Source organism: Myripristis murdjan, chromosome 13 (assembly GCF_902150065.1).
Source record: "Myripristis murdjan chromosome 13, fMyrMur1.1, whole genome shotgun sequence".
Lineage (NCBI taxonomy): Eukaryota > Metazoa > Chordata > Actinopteri > Holocentriformes > Holocentridae > Myripristis > Myripristis murdjan.
Genome location: NC_043992.1, coordinates 13,721,950 through 13,739,960, shown reverse-complemented (window position 1 = coordinate 13,739,960; position 18,011 = coordinate 13,721,950). Strand labels below are relative to the sequence as shown.

Sequence of the window (18,011 nt, the reverse complement as noted above, 5' to 3'; positions counted from 1 at the left end):
TATTTATTTATATATATATATATAGGAAAGACTCATTTCACAGTGAAACAGTGAAAATTTGAACTTGTAGCAAAGGACAAACCACCAAGGACGTCAGATTTGGTTTCTGTATTACATGGACATGGTAGTGGCAGTTTTTTATTCAGAACATTAATAGTATATTTCATTCTATATCACCTAACTTAAGAAGCAAGACCAGAAATCAACAGGTAATTTGGTGGACTTTACTGCAGTGTGTGTGTGTGTGTGTCAGATCTTATTGAAGGCAGCCACATCCACTGACTGAACATATTCCTCAAAGGCGGTGATGGCTTCCTCCAACTGATCTGTGCCCACTTTATCATCCTCCACCACACACCCTATCTGCAGCTTTCTGATGCCATAGCCCACTGGGACCAGCTTGGACTGCCCCCACAGCAGCCCGTCCATGCCGATACTGCGGACACACTCCTCCAGTTTGGCCATGTCCGTCTCATCATCCCAAGGCTTGACGTCAAGCAGGATGGAGGACTTGGCGATGAGAGCTGGCTTCTTGGCTTTCTTGGCTGCGTACTCGGCGAGGCGCTGCTCCTTGATCCTGGCTGCCTCGGCACTCTCTTCCTCGTCGTCGGAGCCAAACAGATCAATGTCGTCGTCATCAACGTTGTTGGCGTTGGCTTGGGTCGGGGGATTAGCTGGGTGGACGTACTGACTCTTGGCTAAGGGGAGGCAGGCCCTGTCCCTCTGGAAGGACTTGATGTGGTTGTACCAGCGCAAGGCGTGGCAGAGGGTTGGTGAGGGGGTGGAGGGGATGGCATCAAACACTGCTGTGTCGGCCTGCGATGCCACAAAACCCTCCAAGTAGCTTTTGTCCGCCAGGAAATCATTGAGGAATTTGAGGCCGGCCGGTGTGCTCATGTCACCAAAGACAGTCTTTGTGGATGCGAGGGGGGATTCGTCTTGCGTGGGGAGCTTGTGCTTGGCGACTTCCTGCACAGGGACGTCATGTGTGAGGAGGTTTTCAGCAGTGTGGCCACTGGAAGAACCAAGGCAACAAAGCAACAGGTAATGAGTCACCAAGCTTAATTACCATATGCTCACCCCCCAGGCACAAGTAATCTAAATTAAGGCCAGGCATGCATGCTCATGCCCACACACACACACATGCACACCAATCACATCACAAACACAAGGCACAATGGAGTCTTGTTCATTTTAATTCTTCTGAATTTTGTAAAAACAGCCACATCAGTGATATATCAAACACTGGTGCTCCACATTATCAAGCCGCACCAGACTGGTCCATCTGTTTTCCCATGTGCCACCTGGGCAGATAATTTAGGGCAAAAATTCAACCACATAAACCAAACACCCTCTGAAATAGTAATTCATGACCTATACATGATGTCTTTTCTCCTCGAACATTTCTTTCTGTACCACTGATCTGAGCTGAGAATGGAATACAGTTACTGTGTTTCAAGAGTAAAGTTATTGGAATGTGAAATCACAGGAAGGGTTCGATGTCGATCTCCAGGGCGGAGCAGGGCATGGTGAGCTCGAAGCGGTTGATGACGTCTGGGTGGAGCACCCCGAGGCGTCCTACGCTCTTCCCGTGCACAATGATCTCAGCGCAGCGGCCAGGGAAAAAGGTGCAATCTGACAGAAAGAAGAAGAAAAAAAATAATAATTTTGTCTTCATCTTTGCTACTAAGCCGTCTCTGCTGTGGTGTTTCTGTGCTGCACTTGCTAAAAGACCACTTGTCAATCAAACACTGTGGGTGTAATGATTTTGTAAAACAGACTGCAATGTTTCATTCACTGAACCACATTTTTCCCCCACTGCAGTTCTAGCATGTGCAGGTTTTTTTGCACAATGCAAAATTACAGCCAACAGCTTTGTAACACAACATTCAACACTGATTGTAATACTTAATGCTTACATGAGGCCTTATAAATGACTTTTCCACAAGCTACAGGGTTTCCACTACATGTAATTGATCGGGCGCACTGCCGGGACAAAATAAAAGCTACCACGCCTTCGGAATGATGATTTTTTTTTTCAGATGTTAAAACAATTTAAAGTATATTGCATGAATGGATATATATACACATATATATAGCCTATATTTGCGCACATATACTTACTATAATCAGAGGGAGAGAAAAGGGCAAGGTACCTAGCCATGATTAAATCTAATCCATTTTTGTTCAAGCCTGTGAAAATGACCCTAATGTTATCGTTAATGTTAACATTGTAGGGCCCTATAATTTCAGCGATCACGGAATCGCGGACTTAGCCAAATAAAACTATCTATCTAATCTATTTTTAACGCGGAATATCGCGGATTTTGACATAATTTGAATGAAATGCTGTTTTTGTGTGGAATATGAACGTATGTCTGGGGAAAATTACATGGAGAGAAGCAAATCTGTGTGGCATAACCCCTTCAGTCGTTTCACCTGCACCACCAAGAAAAAAATTACAACAACTGCACCAGCACCGTACGAGTCCAAAAGGCAAAGAAAATTTCCAGGCTACAGCAGCGCACTGACATAGATTGTGTAACAAAGATGCTGAAGCCCTCCTCTACAGTTTAAAAAAAATCCTGGAGGAAACCCTGAGCTACATATAAAAATGCTATATTGCATAGCTTTAACTTGCATTTTTATATTAGTAAAAAAAAAAAATACAAGAAAGAAAACTAAAAAATAACCTGCAAATTGGGGGGGGAGAAGACAAGTAAACTATATTTAAAATAAGTAAAACTATACATTTAAATGTCGAATGAGGATGCTGGATTGACATCAGATGTGTTGGATTTAAATGCTGGTGAAAGGCGTCTGAAGGCAAATCCAGTAAAAATGAAATGAAAATTTGGACCCTTCTGTCCTTACGGTAACTTGGCAACACCCTACAACTTTGCTTTTCTGACTTTCTGTATTTAGGCAATAACCAATAATCAGCTGGGACCGATAACTGGTCGGTCCTTGCTAAAAACCAAGGTACAAACCAAACTGAAGAAGGTGACTCATTACACCCTTAGTCTCCGGTACTACGACATCTTAGTTCTTGGATGTTCTGTTGATTAAGTTTGAGTTTCTGTAGGTGGCGCTCTTCTCCTTGTCCGTTCAGTCATGGTGGCTACTGCTGCTCATGCTAACTACATAGTTTTTCTTTTCTAAACAAACAGGAAACAATATGTATTACCCTCCTGTGGGTCATAGGATTTTTTTTTTACTACAGCAAATGTGCTGTCAAACCTCAAGAGCTGGATATAGTTTGAATCTGTGCTGTGTTCTAGTTGAGATGTGGAGTAAACATGTCACTTCCAGCACCTCTAGAAGTGTTCTTTTTTTTAAAACCTGGATTTTAGACAGTTTAGCTTAAAGTACAATCCAATCAGCCATCCTGTGTGTCAGTGCCAGAGTCAAGGTCACAGGGACATATTCTTCTCAGTCCAGAATAAATAAGAAGCCCTAATAATAAACAGTCCGAGGAAAACTCACTTGTAAATGTGAGAGGCATTTGCTCACTTGACTCACACACACACACAATGACATGGAGACAGACAGACAGACAGACAGACAGTGGTCAGAGGCTTAACGAGATACAGCGTTGCTATGACAACAGCCCCACACACAGACATGGCATTCTCCCATAGTGCACTGCTCCATCCCACGCTGCCTTGCTAATGGGTTCCAGAACCCACTGCTTAGATGTTCACTCATCACTATGGATGAAGGCTTACAGAATACACGGGCTGTGCCTTGGAATGTGTGTGTGTGTGTGTGTGTGTGTGTGTGTGTGTGTGTGTGTGTGTGTGTGTGTGTGTGTGTGTGTGTGTGTGTGTGTGTGTGTGAGCGCGCAACTACAGTAGGGAGTTTTCATCATTTGCTTCATTTGGCTGTGCCGAGTCTGTTAAGTGTATCAAAACTGTGGAGCGTGCCGTTTGCGTGGATGCATACGACATCTACTTGTACCCTGAGTGGGGTGCCATGGCAACCATATAAATAGCTCCGGTACATCTTAAATAACCAATCAGTCAATGAAAATCCCACACTTCAGCCAAGCCACTTCTGCCCACTCTCCTCTAACTTTCAGCAAAGCTTTCAGCGAGCAGAGTTAGAAAGATGGATCAGGTTTCCATTATAATAGGCTGATGCTGGCCTTTTATTAAAACCTGGATATCAGCCAGTCAGTATCGTCTGCTTCTGATACGATAGTGGTCCTCCCTGACCACAGCTAGTAAATATTTTATTATTAAACTGCTGGACAAGAAATCAAATGGCTACTGAGCAGCTTCAGCGTTGTTAGTCTGTAAAAACTGCAATAAAAGCAGCTGTAAAGGGAGCTGCTAACCCACTTAAAAGACTTTCATTAGTCTGGGTTTCATAGGAGAGGTGTAGTTTCCCTATATGGGTCTAAACAATGTTTCAGAGTTTTCTGTCATCTCTGGAAAAAATGTTTGCAAAATAGGCTGAATACATTTTAAGATACTGCATATGGGCAATTGTCAGCTTCAATTCAAAAACATTAGCTCTGGCCTTCAAAACTCAGTGTAGATGGAACCCTCAAGGTCTCAAGGTCACTTATTGAACAGAGGAGTGGAGATGAGCATAGTGCCTCTCCTAACTGTGGGTGGATAGGCCAGGACCCCGCATTGGACACAGTTGTTAAGTGAAACGTGGGCATCTGCTTCTTAAGTGGTTTCTTCCTCCACTTGTGCTCCCCTGACTCTTTATTTCAACGCTCACTCTTCCCCCTTTGACTGGTGGAAACCCAGCTGACGTGTATTCCCACTGCGGGCGTTTTAACCCCTCGCTCTCAGCCTTTCTGCGGTTTGTGGCGGACGCTAGGCTCTCCTGGCAGCGAGCTGGGGGCGAGCAGAGGCGGTGTGGGGGGCTTGTTACAGTGTCACCCAGCTGATGGACACATCCTGAAGGGCTGAGAGGTGTGCGAGTGTTTTTGTCAGGTGAGCTCTTAGATGGGGTCGTGACCTTGTAATGGGGTTAAGGACATGCTGACATATGGGGGGGATATTAGGCTAATGGTGCATGAAGAGTGGAAAAAATAGCATGGGAGAGAGACGGGAGTGTGTGTGTTGAGTGCAGCATGCTTGCGCATTAGTGTGCACTCTTACAGCGTGACCATTTTAGTTTCCTGTGTGTGTGTGTCAGATGGGCAGTCTAAGCACCCGTGGGTGGGTGTTGTATGTGCCAGTCTGTCTCTCTGCACAGCACTGCAGCGGGTGACGTGACTCCCATGCACTCTCCCACACTGCAGAGATTGCACCCCCCCCCCCAACCACTGCTTTTCTACCCATCACCCCATCGTCACTCTCTGTCTGTGTTCTCTCTCTCACTCTATCTCTGTATCTGCCTCTCTTCTCTTCTCCCTACGTCTTCTTTTTGCCTTCCCCTCTTGATCTCCCTCATTTGGTGATACTTGAGCGCATTGATTTGCCTGCTGTCTGAATGGGCCAGCAGAGCCATGTAGATATCCTGTGGTGTGACCTTGGAGTGAGCCAGTCAAGAGGAAAAAAGGGGGGTGGGGGCTGCAGAGAGGAGAAAAGTATGGAGAGAGGAAGGATGGAGCGAGGAATCCAAAACTCAAATGATTTATGAGTGCTAGTTTGGGAAAATGAGTGCCAAAATGCACACAAATTTGCTTGTGCAATACATCTGTCCTTCCAGCCTCTACAGTCGCTGACCCTCACAGAGTCACACGGTCACATGTCACCACTGTCACTGCAATTAACGCAGGTTTCCTGTAAGGCACTACTTTATGGTCTGCAGTTTACAGGACTCATGTGCTCTGCTACTGTGGAAAAAAAGCTTCCCAGAGAAAAATTAAGAAGCGTTTGAGAGTGCTGATGCAAGAGCACTGGCGTTAGCCATCTAGTTCATGATAACTTGAGAGAAAACCATTTGGAAATTTGCACTCTTACTCGGATACATTTCATCATTAGAGTAGAAATGCATAACACAGCAAATTGCTCTAGAGTGACCTCTGGCCCGCTGCCCATAGGCATTTATGTTACACCTACTGGCCTCTTAACCATGACGTTGCGACCCAACAAGACAACAAATTACTATTTCAGTTTCAGTAATAATTATAATTAGCAATCAAAAACAATAATTTCTGACTTCTGATATCACCCTCTGTAAATAGAGTCATGTTAAATGATAAAAAAGGCAGTGAGGCTGACTTTGTCTGGGTGAAAATATTCACAACTTTGATTTTACTGAGCGAAATGATCCAAAGATCCTCAGACATGAACACTGTTTAGTTTTCTCAATCATTTAACTGAAGACTGGACAAAGTTATTATGATTTTTGAAGGTGAGAGGAAGCAGTCGACACTTTGAATGTAAGGAACAAACTAACATATGGAGTAGTATGAGCAGAATTACTATTCATGATCCCGGTGTAAAATTCCCTGACTTTTTGTAAGAAACATTTTTTTTGTCCTTCTCGGTTTGTTAATATTTCTCTAAAAGGGTGAACAGTCTGGTTTCCACTAAAGTTGGGCTGGAAAACACCAGCTAATGCAAGGAATATGTTATAGAAGATGGAGAAAAAAAATAATGTTCCTGCGAAGTGAGCAATTCAGAATGTATAAAATTCCTCAATTTTTCCTGTCTGGCATACATCTCTCAAAACCGTGCATATCCTGAGGTATAAAATTTCATTTGCAATGAGTAATCCATTATTTTTCGATAATGGTATTTCCTGGTAATGGTATGGAGTTTTGTTTCATTTGACACAAAATAAAACAGACAACTTTGAACTGAGCCTTGTTGTTTCAGAAAGCTGACTTCTTCACAGTGAAATGTATCACTTTTTTGCATAGCAACTGCTAGTCATAGGTTTATATTTACATAATCATGATAAAATATGCCTTCACAAATCATAACACCTAGATTCAGTTGTTGTTCTTCACCAACTAAAGACATAAACTCACAGAGAAGCTAAAAAAAAAAAAAACATGCCTGCATGAATCCACCCTTAAAGGGTATTGACCATCAAACCCAGCGTTTCGGTACAACATGCTGGTTCCCCTGCAGGTGTCTCACCATCTGAAGCCTGGATGTGGTAGCCGTCTCCCTGGCCCGGCTTCACCTCCAGCAGCTGCATGGTCCGGTCCAGCAGGCCGTGGATCACCTCGAACCCCGGGCTCTTGTTGTAGTAGATGGCACAGAGACGCCGGCTGTTCCTCACCCCTACGTCTGGATTGGGAAATGGGATTCAAATTATTCCAAGTCATAGAGGTTTGCAGTTACCTCAGGTCAATGCTTGCCTTTTATGAGGAAAAAGATTAAAAATAAGCCACTCAAGTTGTTATATCCAATAAAATTAATACAATGCAATGTGTTAGTTTACACAGTTACAGTTTAAGTGATAAATACAGCACTATCTGTCTGAGATTTGAACACAAGCAACTAGAGACATATTTATATTTTCTACATTTTAGTAGTCAATTATCCTTGATTTTTTTTTTTTTTTTTTTTTTTTTTTTTTTTTTTTGTTAGGGCCCCATGGTCTATTTGCTTAATTCACAAATCTTCCACCCTACCAAGAGTAGTTGTATGTTTTTTTGTTGTTTTTTTTTTTATTTTTATGCATTAAAATGGTGGAAAATAACACCGCATACTGACACAGAATATCAACTACTGACAGCCACAACCCAGAATGGGAATCAGATTACAATGAAATCTGAATCAGTGAAGCCCTCATTTTAGGGGTGAGCTGGCCACTGTGTGTACGGGGTAAGTAAGTCAAATGGATTTCCTGTCATAATGCACGCATGCACGCACGTGCACGCGCGCGCGCGCACACACACACACACACACCTTTGGTCTCATCCTTCAGCACCACATCAGATATCTCAAACAGCTTCATGGGAAGGGGCATCTTCCTGTTGGCTGCCACTGTTTTCAGCAAGCCTGGCAGCAGAGTAGTGCGCGCCACCTGTTGGAGAAAAACAGTCATGATGCTTGGAGTAAGAGCACAGTCGGTGAGGAAGGCAGAGAGCGCCCTCTTCTGGAACCGAACCCTATTGGCCCAGTTAGAATTGAAAGGGAAATCTCTGCTTTTGCTTCCTGTGCTGGCCGAGGCATGAGTCAAAATCCAAAAACTAACTGCAGAAATATGGTCATCATATCAAGTGTCTTTTTTCCTTCATTATCATGAATCTTTATCATTCCAGTGTTCAAATGGCTTGTTGACAACATCTAAAGTGCATGGTAAAGCAACTTATACACTGAGCACTGTGATTAAAAGATTTATTACAGTTTCACCTAATTGTTGAAATTACTGTGTGTGCCATAGTGATTTAAGATGTTTAACAAAATACCTCATAATGTCCACTAAACACACAATGTGGTAAAGCCTTGCTAACACGGCAGCTACTATGAATGCCAAACACACAGAGGTGAAAATGTTACTAGTCCTGTTGGTCTTGTCAGTGCGCAACTGCAAATTGATTCATTGTAAATTCATAAAATTTAAGAAAAAAAAAAAAAAATCTCTTTAACTGTCACAATTACTCATCCCCATGTCAGTATAAAAGCTTCTGTGAACAGACACAAAGCAAGTTACCCCTAATATCTTATCTTTGTTTTAACTTAGCGTGTTAGAGCAAAGCAAAGCTGATGACTATAATCTATAATGAGGAATAATGAGGTTAATATTGCCCCTCTGGTCCCACAGAGCATCATTTGGCTACAAGACAATTAGATTATAATGCAGGAGCTGTTGAGATAAATTTGGAGAGACTCACTCTATGTCTGGCTTTTGGAAGCAAATAGCAGGATAGCAAATGACAGGATTTTGCTTTTGGGTCGAATGATTCCTCTAAGGCTTCAAGATGAATATTTGCTTTCTAAGCATAGTAAGTAGGTATGACCAAGAAGCTGCTAAACTGCTATTTTCTAGTTTACTGCAGTGTTTAAGGGGATGCACAGCTTCAAATATAGATTCAACATGGTTTAACACTAAGTTACCTGGAACTCGGCAGTCTTGGGGTTAGAGATGTGAACAGCCCTGGTTTCAGAGATCTTCTTCCCCAGCTTGTCTGCTATATCCTCTTGGGAACACTACAAGAGGAAAAGACGGACAAATTGCTATAAGGACTTGAAAGAAAGGGAAAAAGTGTTTGCTTATGTTTTTGTCTCTTGTCTTACCAGGGCAAAGTTGAGGGCCTCTGTGAATCCAGCAGCAGCCAAGTCTTGTCTCAACAGCTCTGTCAGCTTATTCAGGGGAAACTATGAACAAATAAATCAAATATACAAGAACACAAACCATTTTAATGAGTTACATGGGTATTTGGGTTCACAAACACAAATTAAAAGGACATGTAGTAGGGCACAATTAATCAAAATATTATCAGACCTGCAATATGACCAAGTGCACCTCTTCGATAAGATGTAAAATGTATAAAAGTACCCTAATAATTGAAATGTTATGATAAAGATTGTTTTCTCCAGACATTTTGTTTGATACAGACTGCAGCAAAAACCATATAATTTTGGTAGTTAATGATCAGAGAAAATGAAAATTATAGCGCAAAAGCAATCACTAACATTGTGAATCATATAACATTTGAAAATTGTCAAAATAATAGCAATATATATATTTTTATTTTCCCTATCTTTCAGCCCTAACAGAAAGAGTGAAATCCAGGCACCTGGTTGGCTATGGTGTAGGCACGTGGCGTAGTGCGGGTGATGTTGTTGAAACCGTAGGCCATGGCAGCGTCCTCCATGATGTCACAGGCGTGGATGACGTCCGGCCGCGTGGGTGGGATCTCCACCTCGATGTTGTCGCAGGCGCCTGTGGGCTGGGAGCGCAGGCACATCCTGGTCAGCAGCTGGGCGATGCGGTCAGTCGACTCACTGGGGAGGAAGAAACGACACTATGACCAATCAGGAGCGACCCATGTGGCTTTTGTTTATGAGCGCTGGACCAGTTCTAACTGAACAATATGGCAAAACAAATCATAGAGATGAATTTTATAGATATTGTGTTCACAATATGATTCACGATTTTAGTAGGAATGGATTTTTTTTTGCATTGCCTATTCATTTTCGCCAAAAACCCTTAAAATAGCGATGGTGTGATTTTTTGCTGGAGTCTGTGCTAATCAAACATGTTTTCTTACATCTGGAAAATACCATTTGTACAGCAGGTCGTCTTTGTGGGAGCATTCTTTATTTTCAGCAATGTTTTGTCACACATTTTACCCTGATCAAAAAACTGCAGTTACAGATACTTGGATATTGAGACATATTGCAATTTTGATGATATTTTGAGTAACTATTCAGCCGTGGTGTGTACCAAATACAAAATAACACTTGGGTCACTCACACTGAAATATATGAGAAATGAGATCAACCTAATGATCCTTGCAATGAAATTAACAGCAGCAAATAAAATAGTATACAGTAATATGAAAACAAATATTTACAATGCCATAAATACCAAAAATTTAAGTCCATGGAGTATGAAACTAAAAACAGAAATATATCAAGGTATATGGCACTGGTTAGCAGACCAGAAAAATATGAAACCTAAGCCATGTGTCCTGCATTCCCAAGAGAAAGCATCAAAGCAAATGCAAACATGAAAATGAATTCAATGGTTTGTTAAATACATTTAACTTAACAATGTATATTGAGTAGGTAGCCTGTGTAAAGTAAAATGCTTCAGAATGAAATAAAGTATGGTTCAGTGGTTCAAGTTGTGACTGAGTTGGCTCAAACGGCTCACCTGATGCCAACTTTGCGGTTGATGAAGTCACTGGACAGCTGCTCTTTCCTGTAAGCCAGCTCCTGCAGTCAATGCAATAGGGAACAGGGAAATGACATTAAAAAAAAAATTTAAAAATCAAGGAGGATGTAGGAAGAATTCATCTGACAGCAAAAGTAAACAGGATGGGGGAAAAAAAGCTGATAGTGAGAATGAGCACAGTACTGGGTATGTGCAGCTCCTGCCGTCTGGATACACCACCTCGGCCTCCTCTACCCTACGGATGAAACAGAAAATAGAAATTATTATCCTCTCAATGGCTACATTCCATCTAACTACTATGATGAGTTCTGAGATGTCACACAAAATAAATTTTGAACCCGGTGGCTTTCCATCAGCTGGGTGGAAGAGAATAGATCGGCCTGCTGAACAAAGAACGGAGCTGCTACTGAAAATACATCTCTGAGAAAAATGGAAGAGTCTTTGAAGAGTTCATTCGTATTGGACAAGTTGTTATTGCTTTTCAGCATCAGCATCATCATTCAGCAAAAGTAAAAACTCAAAATATTGCAGAAATTCATTGGATATTGACTGTTTTCACTCCACATTTCTACTTCAATATATTATATTTCTCATAAAACAGCTGAGATGGAAAGCCAGCCTGTCAATAAGGAGCTTGCATTTAGACAGAAACACGGGACTCACGTGAAAGGCTGTGAACAGTACCCGCTGAACATGGTCACCATCATGTCCAATACAATCTTTGCCTGCAGGGAAGACAGCGACACTGAATTTCATTTCAGATTTCAACCATAACAGTGACTGGAGGCAGCTAGTTTGTAATTAACTACGACTTCTCTGTTCTTCTAATTGTACCTTGGTTAGGTCTGTGGCCGTGCATTCGATGAAGACGTTCTTTGTCTTGAGGGAGATTTTTGAATGGTCCCCTGGAAGAAAAAAAAAAAGTGTTAAAAAAAATTACAAGACACAGTCCACTCAGTCAAATACTGGCACAGTAACTATGGTGTTTGTGTGAGAGAGACATAGCAAATGTGCAAGAGATGAAGAGTGGGAAAAAGTACAAGGTGCTCACCGTTGATGATGGGAGGCATGGACAGGACAATGCCGTTGCTGTCATAGATGATGGGGTACACCGGCTTGTCTTCGATGATGTGAAGGTAGTGCCTCAAGTGGCTGTCGGTCTGCATGTATCAGATCGGCGACATTTGGTTAGTACAGACAGGCCACAGCAGCAAGCAAGTAACCGCTCATCAAACTAGCATCGAGATGATTTGCTGTTCACCTTGTAGAGGCTCATGAGCTGGGTGGCGGTGTACTCTTTGGTCTGGTTCAGAGGTTTGAAGCAGATGTCTCCCGGAGGCTTGGCTGTGTACGTGAAGGGGCCTGAGATCGTGTCAAGGTCATGCGTCCCGATGGCCACCAGGGACCTCTTCCTGTAGATACATTAGTTAAGATAGAGATACACATTATTTGCTGTCAGATAACAGCATCCTGACTGTTGTGCATTAAGATTATTAAAGTTTTCAGAGCGCAAATGAACCATTACTATAGGCCTCGATGTTACAGTACACTGTACATCCTTACTGTATATAGAACTACTTGATGTATATATACTTATTTTTACTTATTTTTATCGATATTGTAATTTATCTTTTTTATTTTTTGTTCTTTACTATTACATGTTTGCACTAAAAAGGAGCTGCTCTTAATCTCATTGTACATGTATATAGTGACAATAAAGGCATTCTATTCTATTCTATTCTATTCTATTCTTATTTAGCTTACTGCAACAAATCACCAGGAAGTGCTAACAACACTACTGAAGCCTTGTTTCCAGTAAATGTCCCTGTGACCTATAGTCCCAGAGGCTACTGTTCAAGGAACTAAAAGGTTCATTAAGTCTGTTGTTGTCTGCATTTCCACCATGATCTAAAAACCTGTGAAGATTAGGCAAATTAGTCTGCTGACGTATGAAAAGGCGACAGCTGATTTGCATGTTAATTTTTTACAGTCGTGAAACATCAGGCTATTTAACCTATTTTAACACCCACTTGTTGACAGATGAGACAGAGCTCAAGTTCCTGTGCCTTTGTAAAGAACTAGCCTCGGAGCAGGCACTTTCTAGGGGGTTAAAAAATGTCCCTGAAACTTAATTTAGACCCTAGTTCCTGCAGTGGAAATGCAGACAGTTTCTCAAAAAGGTTCCTTGTCCCTGGGGAAAAGTCCTGTAGCTGAAACATGGCTCAACTTATTTTTTTATTTGTTTCCTCTAATAATCATCTCACTGAAACTGAGATGAAAGTTAATTGCACTGCTTGTTTCCAAGAGATGTAGTTAAACAGGATTATCAGGATCACACCCTTCTCAAAGGGTTATCCACTGCACACCCACACATGCACAAACACACAGCAGTTAAATGTACATCAGTTTTCTACATCTTCATCAAATAAGCTAAAGCAACAAGTTAAAACAGATGAAAACAGCCACTTCTCCCATAGTTGACCATGGATGACATCACCTCGCAGATGCTGCAGCCACAATACTTAAGTCAATAAATCAGCTAGTGAGGTGAAAGCAGAGGACGATCTGACCTGCAGATGTTCTGGTGGAGTTTCTCTTGCAGCTCGATGAAGCTGTCGTAACGGTCCTGTGTGAAGGTGATGTTCCTCAGCACCGCTGCCACAGCATGGGGGCGCACAGCCTCCGTCTGCACAGCAACACACAGCACAGCAGCTCAGTGACTGTCCTTGTCGCCCACAGACGTGTACGACATGTGGATCCAATTGAGCGAGTAACAATCACATGGCAGCTGAGATTCATTTCAGTTCATAATAAACAATTTGTTGTCTGCTAAAATCTATCAGTCGATGCCCAAGCCTGTGTTTCCGCCTACCTCCTTTGTGATGACCAGCCTCTGAAGCTCTCCGCTGGCTGGACTGACACGTCGGTAACGGGGGGCTTCAATCCTGGAATACAAATTCAATCAGTACAGCAAGAGCCGGTCTGCATACATGGAGAACCATCTTGCGTTCAAAATGGACAGCCGCAACCACAGGAACATTTTAATGTTGCAAAAGCACTTACTTACTAATTTATATTGTGTTCTTATACATTACCACAAAACAGTGTTGTAATGCTGCTTATATTTGTGAGCTGCCACTGTACAAAACTAATCTATGCTGAAATGAGCTTCACTGCAGCCACCCCTCACTTATCAGCCTCAAGCTACTCAATCATGAAGTACACAGTCGGTTTCCTCCAAGGGGTTTCGTTCATCACACACACTGTCCATCCTAACACACAGAGTGCCACTCACTTATTCCTGAAGACCTGCAGGCCGCGGACCAGCCCCTCCAGACACAGCAAGTCATAGCGATTAGCTGGCACATCGATCTTGTACAGGATGACCTCAGACGCTCCTGAGGCCTTGGAGTCGCCTTGCTCGCGACTGATTATCTCCTTCTCTGAAGTCTGTTTTGGAGTCAGAGCAGAGTGGTCACGGGCTATAACTGGTAGCATGGTGCTTTTTTTTTTTTTTTGCAGTATTTTCTATGGTGACTGTGCCTCAGTGTAGATCTGACATTCATGGGTGCATGGTAGGGGTGTGAATCTTTGGCTTAAAAGAGATCTATTTGACTGACTTGATTTCAGAATAGTTTTTTTTTTCTTAACAATTCAAGTTTGCAAGTCATGAGTCAGTGTTTCAATTCAGCGCTTTTAGTCAAAACTGCTTATCCTCTATGAAAACACATGCAATACTTTAAGACTTCTTTTTTCTTCTTAAATGTGAAGAATCTCACAATAGAACAACTTAAATATGATTTATTCTTTCATTATCATTATCATATCATTAAATGACAAAAAGAGGTTTAGGTTAGAGTATTCTGTATATTCTTCAAATGTGGTCGACTCCACACTCGATGCTTTTCATGCATTAATGCTCAAGCTGGGTACAAACAACAACTTAATGAAACACACTGATGCTGAGTACTGTCCCACACAGCTCAACAGTCATTTAATATAAACTGCATACTTGTTAAACAGAACAGGGACAATTAAGGCCCATAGAGATCTTAATAGTAAAGTGAAATAAAATAGTCTGTTTTTGAAAGTTTTTTTTTTATATACTTAAAATGGCCTTTTTGTTGTCTCTTATGCCTCGGTGCAGCAATAATGCACATTCACTTGTCTTTAAGTGCATGCTGTGCATGTTGCACGACTTATGTCCAAATCCCAACTGTGTGGCGTTTGCACAAAAAAAAAAAAAAAAAGGCCCCCATATTTTTGCCTTCAGTTTTGCAGGCAGTGGCTTGACTTTCTCCTCCTTCCATGTTTGCATTTTGCTTCAAACTGAGACCTGTCATAGTTAGAAACAGTGTTTTTGGCTGCCACCTATTCGTTTTTGTGCACTGTGCAATGAGTGCCTTTATTTTTCAAGACTGCTATATTGATATATGCATTGTCATGATATATCGCTGTATTGATATTTTTTTCTTTGCACAGCCCCAAGAAATGCAATGAATGAATCGTCACACCCCTCATGCAAAGTGGTCCCTGTAACATCGTCCATGAATTTATAACCCACTGCAGGCATCACTTACGATCTCATCCAGCTCCAGTCCAAACTCAAAACATAGCTCGTCAAACTCTTCATCAGCTACAAAAAACAAAGGCAAACGGGCAATTAAAACTTCATAAATATTGCACCTACCAGCTAAAAAAAAACAACAACCCTATAGCAACTTCTGAGCTGTGATTTATCCCAAGTTAAATGGCATGAGCCAGGAAATGATGCAATCACGTTGAAAGGCACTACACAACGTTACAGAAGTCAGTTTGTCAAACAAAGTTGAGTACAACCAACAAGTTTAAGTTAAAACAGCACAAAATTCAACAGAAACAAAGGAACAAATAGTATTTTGTTCGTGCTGCAACGAGACACACAGTTATATCGCTTAATATTCAAGACAGCGACGACAAATTTAGCTGCTCCATTCATGAACAGCTGCTATGTGGCTAACTAGCATGCTAACGAGCTTGGAGAATACTTCCGTTTGCTTTTTTCAGCCTCAAAACAATACTCATACAAAAACAGGTAGTGTGTCGCCTACTTGCACATGTAGTGAAAACGACTCACTGTAAGTTCTGCCCAAAGCTTGGAAGAGAAGGTCCCTTTTGACACTGACAGTCGGCATGTTGGCTGCTAATCCTTCTCGGCCCCCGTGGGAAAGGACCCCTGCAGCCGGCTGGAGCTGTCTAGAGTGGTGCCTGACTGGAATTCAGCCTAGGTATTGCCTCGCAACCGCTGTATACACAAATATATCAGTTGAATTTGAAAAAAAAAAAAAAAAAAAAAAAAAATGAAGTGGCATGGCATCCAGTTTGTGCTTTCATAAGATATGAATATATGATTTCTGATATCATTAGGGGAGGCAAAGTAAGTTGCTAATAATATACAGTTAGGTCCATAAGTATCTGGGCAGTGACACAATATTCATAATTTTGCCCTTGTACACCACCACAGTGGATTTGAAATGGAATAATCAAGACGTGATTGAAGTGCAGACTTTCATCTTTAATTTAAGGGGTTGAACAAAAATATGGCATTAACCCTTTGGGAATTACAGCCAGTTTTATACAATCATGAAGACTCTACAGGATGATGTGTTGAAAAGGCCAAAGCAACATTTGAATGAACAGACGAGTTGAACACTGGAACATCTGAATCTCACGCACCACAAAGCCCATCTCTATGGCAACATTGACATTTCAAGGCAGCCACCACTCTCACTCCTATTTGACCTTCTCTGTCTCACTCACACACACACACACACACACACACACACACACACACACACACACACACACACACACACACTCATGTAAAGATGCATTGTTCTCAAATGTTATTGCCATTCCATATAAACCCATTTTAAAGTGTCATTTCATTGACTTTTTGGACATTAAATGATCCATTCAAAAGATCAAAGATCAAAACTATTAAATTTAGCCTTTTCTGAGATACTTCAGGAAGACTAGACTAGAAAGCCTTTATTGTAATTATATATCAAAATTAGGAGTGCTATCAATGAGACAGTTAAAGACAGACAACAAGCACACATCCACTAAATATGAACCTAAACTAAATACCATAATAAACAATGGTTGTTGCATTTAAAAACATTGTGCACTGCACATAAAAAAAAAAAAAAAATGTTGTATGCTGCATTTATAGTGTTGTGAATTAAAGGTGAAAGTGGCACAGCAGATGATGGCATTTCTCTGTAGTGTGTGTGTTATGGCTGTTGTTAGGAGTTCTCGATGGCCCAGGGAAAGAAACTGTTCTTAAGCCTGTTTGTCCAGATTTTGATGCACCTGTAGCGCCTCCTAGAGGACAGCAGGTTGAACAGGAGGTGTCTTCGAGCTCTTCATATGAGCCTCAGCAGAGCTCATCACTTTATCTATTTAATAAATCATGAAATGCCTGCAACAGCACATGCACCAAACAATGAGTGCACAACTGCATCTCTATATGACCATGGAGGCACTTGTGTCTTTATTTTGGTAGTTTTTTTTCTGCTTTATTTGTTTTCTCCTCACTTTCAAAATAAAAATATAACAGAAAACGTCTTATGATTTGTGAACATAACTACCGAAGACAACAGATGGTGTTCAGATTATCGATTTCAAAGACTGTGCTTGAGTCATCTGACCGGCTGTTTAGTGGTTAAAACGGATGAGAGCTATATTTGGATGTTGGATTATACATATTCTCCCATTAGCAATCTGCTGCTGGGGTGTGGTGGGCATGAAGAGTTAGCAGAGCTCCACACTCTTCCTCCCCCTTGCAGTCTCTACAGCTGAACCTGTCAGGCTGCTGGTCTGTCCTTGGTACATCACTCAGCCACAGTGCATGTGAGAGTGTGTGTGAGTCATCACACAGCGGCTCTCTCACACACACATGGCCAATAGTCAACACATGAACAATGATTGAAAGCGCCTCTTGATAGAAATGCAACAAATAAACATAATGCATGACAGATATGACACATTCAAAATCTGTAAAAATGTACGTACTCTGATTGTAACCAAGTGTGTGTGTGTGTGTGTGTGTGTGTGTGTGTGTGTGTTGGTAAAGCTCAGTCAGCAGGCAGCTACACTGCGTCGTGATACCAAGAAGTGTGAGTGTAATCCTCTTTTCTGCATGAGAGAAGTATTCCAGAAGTTTCAGATTGTACATTGTACTTGTTCACTGATGTATA

The 18,011-nt window shown here is 41.6% G+C and overlaps 1 protein-coding gene across 1 annotated transcript; it reads right to left on the bottom strand.

Moving 5' to 3' along the window:
* Positions 1-14: 14 nt before the first annotated feature.
* Positions 15-16,021, bottom strand: farsb (phenylalanyl-tRNA synthetase subunit beta). The gene is made up of 18 exons (XM_030066806.1): positions 15,887-16,021; positions 15,351-15,406; positions 14,066-14,220; positions 13,643-13,715; positions 13,341-13,456; positions 12,032-12,182; positions 11,822-11,930; positions 11,605-11,675; positions 11,434-11,495; positions 10,954-11,005; positions 10,750-10,811; positions 9,668-9,875; positions 9,165-9,245; positions 8,985-9,077; positions 7,833-7,950; positions 7,056-7,208; positions 1,488-1,635; positions 15-1,015 (listed from the first exon to the last, which is right to left on the bottom strand). Exons 1-18 carry the CDS (start codon positions 15,942-15,944, stop codon positions 250-252), a joined length of 2,532 nt encoding a protein of 843 aa, XP_029922666.1. The 5' UTR covers positions 15,945-16,021; the 3' UTR covers positions 15-249.
* Between the last annotated feature and the right edge of the window lie 1,990 nt (positions 16,022-18,011).

Bases quoted from the DNA above. Each gene is read 5' to 3' on its own strand.
- farsb (XM_030066806.1), bottom strand. From the start codon at position 15,944: ATGCCGACTGTCAGTGTCAAAAGGGACCTTCTCTTCCAAGCTTTGGGC. The intron at 15,407-15,886 runs GTGAGTCGTTTT...TGTTTTTTGTAG, and splicing joins AGCTTTGGGCAGAACTTACA to CTGATGAAGAGTTTGACGAG. The intron at 11,006-11,433 runs GTGAGTCCCGTG...TTTCATCCGTAG, and splicing joins TACTGTTCACAGCCTTTCAC to GGTAGAGGAGGCCGAGGTGG.